Raw genomic sequence first — 3,278 nt, 5'->3', positions numbered from 1 at the left:
ACACACACACACACACACACACACACACACACACACACACAGGAACCCCAAAAATAAAACAAAAGGACAGAAAAGTGTGCAAGGTTTCATTTCCCTTTCGATCATTTTGTATTCTCAAGTAACTTAATAGTAATTATATTGAAAATGCTTAGAGATGAATTCCAATGGAACAGGAAAAGTAACGTTTTCATTTCATTACTTATAGATCTCACAGGAGGACTATCAAAACACCCTCTCGGTGCCCAACATAGACTACGATCGTATCAAGGTGGCTTTGAATGTTGACTGGAAACTGACGAGTTGGAGCGACTTGAGAAAACCTCTCTATTCCGGAATCGCTGCAATGCTTACGTTAGAGAGGTGAGTTTGACTTTTGGAGATGATCTGGAGGCCGGCAGACTCAGTCACTTCAATTCTATTACATCACTTGGTGGGTAAATTTGCTGCCTTTTCTGGGTCAGTCAGTTTATCGACTGTTGTGTGCTCTATATCTTTAACTTGAGAACGTGCTGTTTTGGAGTAATCTTTTTAAAGAGGCACAGCTTCGTTATTCCTGTAGATTTTTCATTTCTTTTGTTGTTGTCTAAAACTTAAATGAGGCAAGGGAAAAACATGAATACTTTGGAATAGGTAAATTATGTCTCTGATTTGTGTATGGAGATTCAGAATGTGCAGCAACATTGCCTTTGATCGGACATAATAATATGACTGTGTCTGCTACGTCCTCAAAGAGTTAAACTACTCATTTTTAATTTCTTTGCAAGCAGGAGGGGGGAGGGGAGGGAATAATCGATTTTCTAACATCACATGGAGTTGTCAGTAGAGTATAACATAATATACAGTTCAAATCCACGTTTTTAAGACGTGAAGGTGAGATCGTGAGGGTCAGTTAAAAGTTGACAAAAGTGTACCCACAAAGATCAAGCAGACACCGTTTTTCAGTAGCTGTGATTCTCAAGCTGTTCCCCTTTACACACAAATAATGTGAGTTAACACAAACGTAAAAAAGGTAGGAAGTTTGTCCGAAACCTCAGGTGGAAATGGTCATAAGTCATAACCAAAAAAAAGAAAATATTGCTCTTTAACTCAAACGATCCTTATTCTATGACTATAAAGGGAACATTATGTGCCTGCAGAGTTCTTTCACCGCACGAACTGGTGATAGTGGCTGCAGTTATGGAGATTTGTTGACACCAAAGAGGTTATATTTAGTACTAGACTTCGTTGCAGTGATGTCTCCTACGTAAACGAACCTCAAGGGCAAGACGTGCACAGTTCAACAGACGGGTGAATACTTTTCGACGTGGAGGTGTGTCGGCGGTCTTGGAGGAAATCTACAGGCATGAACTAAAATAGGGAGGCAGGATGGTGTTTAATATACATGTACTAGAGCGCGTGGGGAGCGGGCTGAGGGCTCAGATTGTTCATGTAAACTGGGGGTATGCCGGCCATGCCGATAAGGGTAAGAAGAACCCCATGTCCTCAAACGTGTGACATCACTGCTGCGAGCTCTAGTATTATAAAACCTCTTTACTTGAGACTAGTCTTTCTGAGAATCCTGGTCTGCTCAGCTGGAGAAATTCTGCTGGTACTGCACAACGAGGTCTGTGGTACTGCGCGAAGAGGTCTGTGGTACTGAACAAAGAGGTCTGTGGTACTGAACAAAGAGGTCTGTGGTACTGAACAAAGAGGTCTGTGGTACTGAACAAAGAGGTCTGTGGTACTGAACAAAGAGGTCTGTGGTACTGAACAAAGAGGTCTGTGGTACTGAAAACTGAACAAAGACGTCTGTGGTACTGCACAGTCTGCCCCTGTGTTCTGTGAACGAAGTTGAATGCTTTCAGGGAACCATTGAGGCTGCTTTTGAAACCATTCTTCAGGCCTTCATGACAGCGTTTGCCTTTTCGTAATTGGCCAAACAGTTGTGATTTTTTTTTCTCTTGTTTTTTTTTTTGTTTTTTTGCTATTGTTGCTTTTGTATGTTTTGTTTTGCTGTTTTGTTTTTGTTTTTGTTGTTTTGTGGATTTATTTGTTGTTGGGTTGTTGTTGTGTTTTTTTTCTTGGGGGGGCAGCCCATGTCAAAGAAGATGTATTTTTGCAAGCGTCTTCACAAAAAGCTTCTAAAATACATATACAGATTTCAACATAAGTTAAGGACCGCCTTGACAGACAGACAGCCCTGATTTTTTAAAATTCAGAAAAAAAAGACAGCAAGGAATGTTTCAAATCTTTTTATTCTCAAAATGTTAATGGGTTACCAATGCGTACTGCAAAGACTTCTAAAGGGGCAAAACCACCACGTGCAGGACGGAAGTTCTCTGGAATTTTAGCCAGATTTGCTGTTTTTTATCGACTTGTGTGCATTCTTCATTTAAAATTTCTGGTGCACGTCATAAATGGACGTACGGACTCGAACTGTGCTCGTTTTGGTGGCAATGTAAACGGCCGTTTGTGCAAAATCCAGTATCACATCACCATGCCACCGAGACTAAACTTGAGAGGCTTTGATCGTGCTAGAGCTATGGCATGGATACAGGATCGAGTTTGAGCCCGAGAAGTTGCTAGAAGGCTTGCAGTGTCACACTCTGCCATTGTCCACTTGAGGCAGCCCCATCAAGTCACTGGATCAGTCCAAGAACGCCCATGTGCAGGTCGACCCAAGAAGGCCACTCAGAGTGTTTGCAAGTGGTCCTTAATTTATGTTGAAATCTGGAAAAAAATTAATTAAAATTGCATCTATCTTCATCGAGACACTTCGAGTAAAAAGCTGGATTATGTTACTACTTAATATGTGTGTATTTTAAAAAAAATTTTTAACACATTTTTAATATTTAAAAAAGATGCATGTATACAATTGGCAATTTGAAAGACATCCTTATTTTACTTGATGGACGGCAATTGTATTTAATCTCTTCTGTTCCACTGGGTTGGTCCAGGCAGATATTAGCAGAGCAGCACGACTCCAAAATGATCTAAATCGGATCGATGAAGGTGTAATGTATTTAAGAGTACCAAAGTACAGTCATTATCCCTTGTATGTTCTTCTAGACTGTCCCCCATACCACGTGATCTTCAGAGACAAGCTGAGTTCTACCAGACCAAGCTGTCAGGGCAAGCTTCTGTCTTTTTGGCACAGTTGGCTGGATATGATTCAGGTAAGCTATAACATGGGTACATGTGTGAGCACTAAATGTGTGTCTGCGTGTGTGTGTGTGTGTGTGTGTGTGTGTATGTGTGCGTGTGTGTGTGAGTGTGTGTGTGTGTGTGTGTGTGTGTGT

The 3,278-nt window shown here is 41.0% G+C and overlaps 1 protein-coding gene across 1 annotated transcript in view; it reads left to right on the top strand.

The window, feature by feature from the left end:
• The window catches only part of LOC101847901, a gene marked incomplete in the record, with an annotated part of 46,908 nt that overhangs the window by 10,829 nt on the left and 32,801 nt on the right, over window positions 1-3,278 (top strand). The window contains 2 exon segments of the mRNA XM_005107211.3: window positions 206-360; window positions 3,049-3,155. Of these exon segments, the coding sequence (XP_005107268.2) occupies window positions 206-360; window positions 3,049-3,155 (262 nt within the window).

This window comes from Aplysia californica, unplaced genomic scaffold (assembly GCF_000002075.1).
Source record: "Aplysia californica isolate F4 #8 unplaced genomic scaffold, AplCal3.0 scaffold00585, whole genome shotgun sequence".
Lineage (NCBI taxonomy): Eukaryota > Metazoa > Mollusca > Gastropoda > Aplysiida > Aplysiidae > Aplysia > Aplysia californica.
The sequence above is the reverse complement of the archived record's forward strand: the minus strand, read 5'-3'. Positions and strand labels throughout refer to the sequence as shown.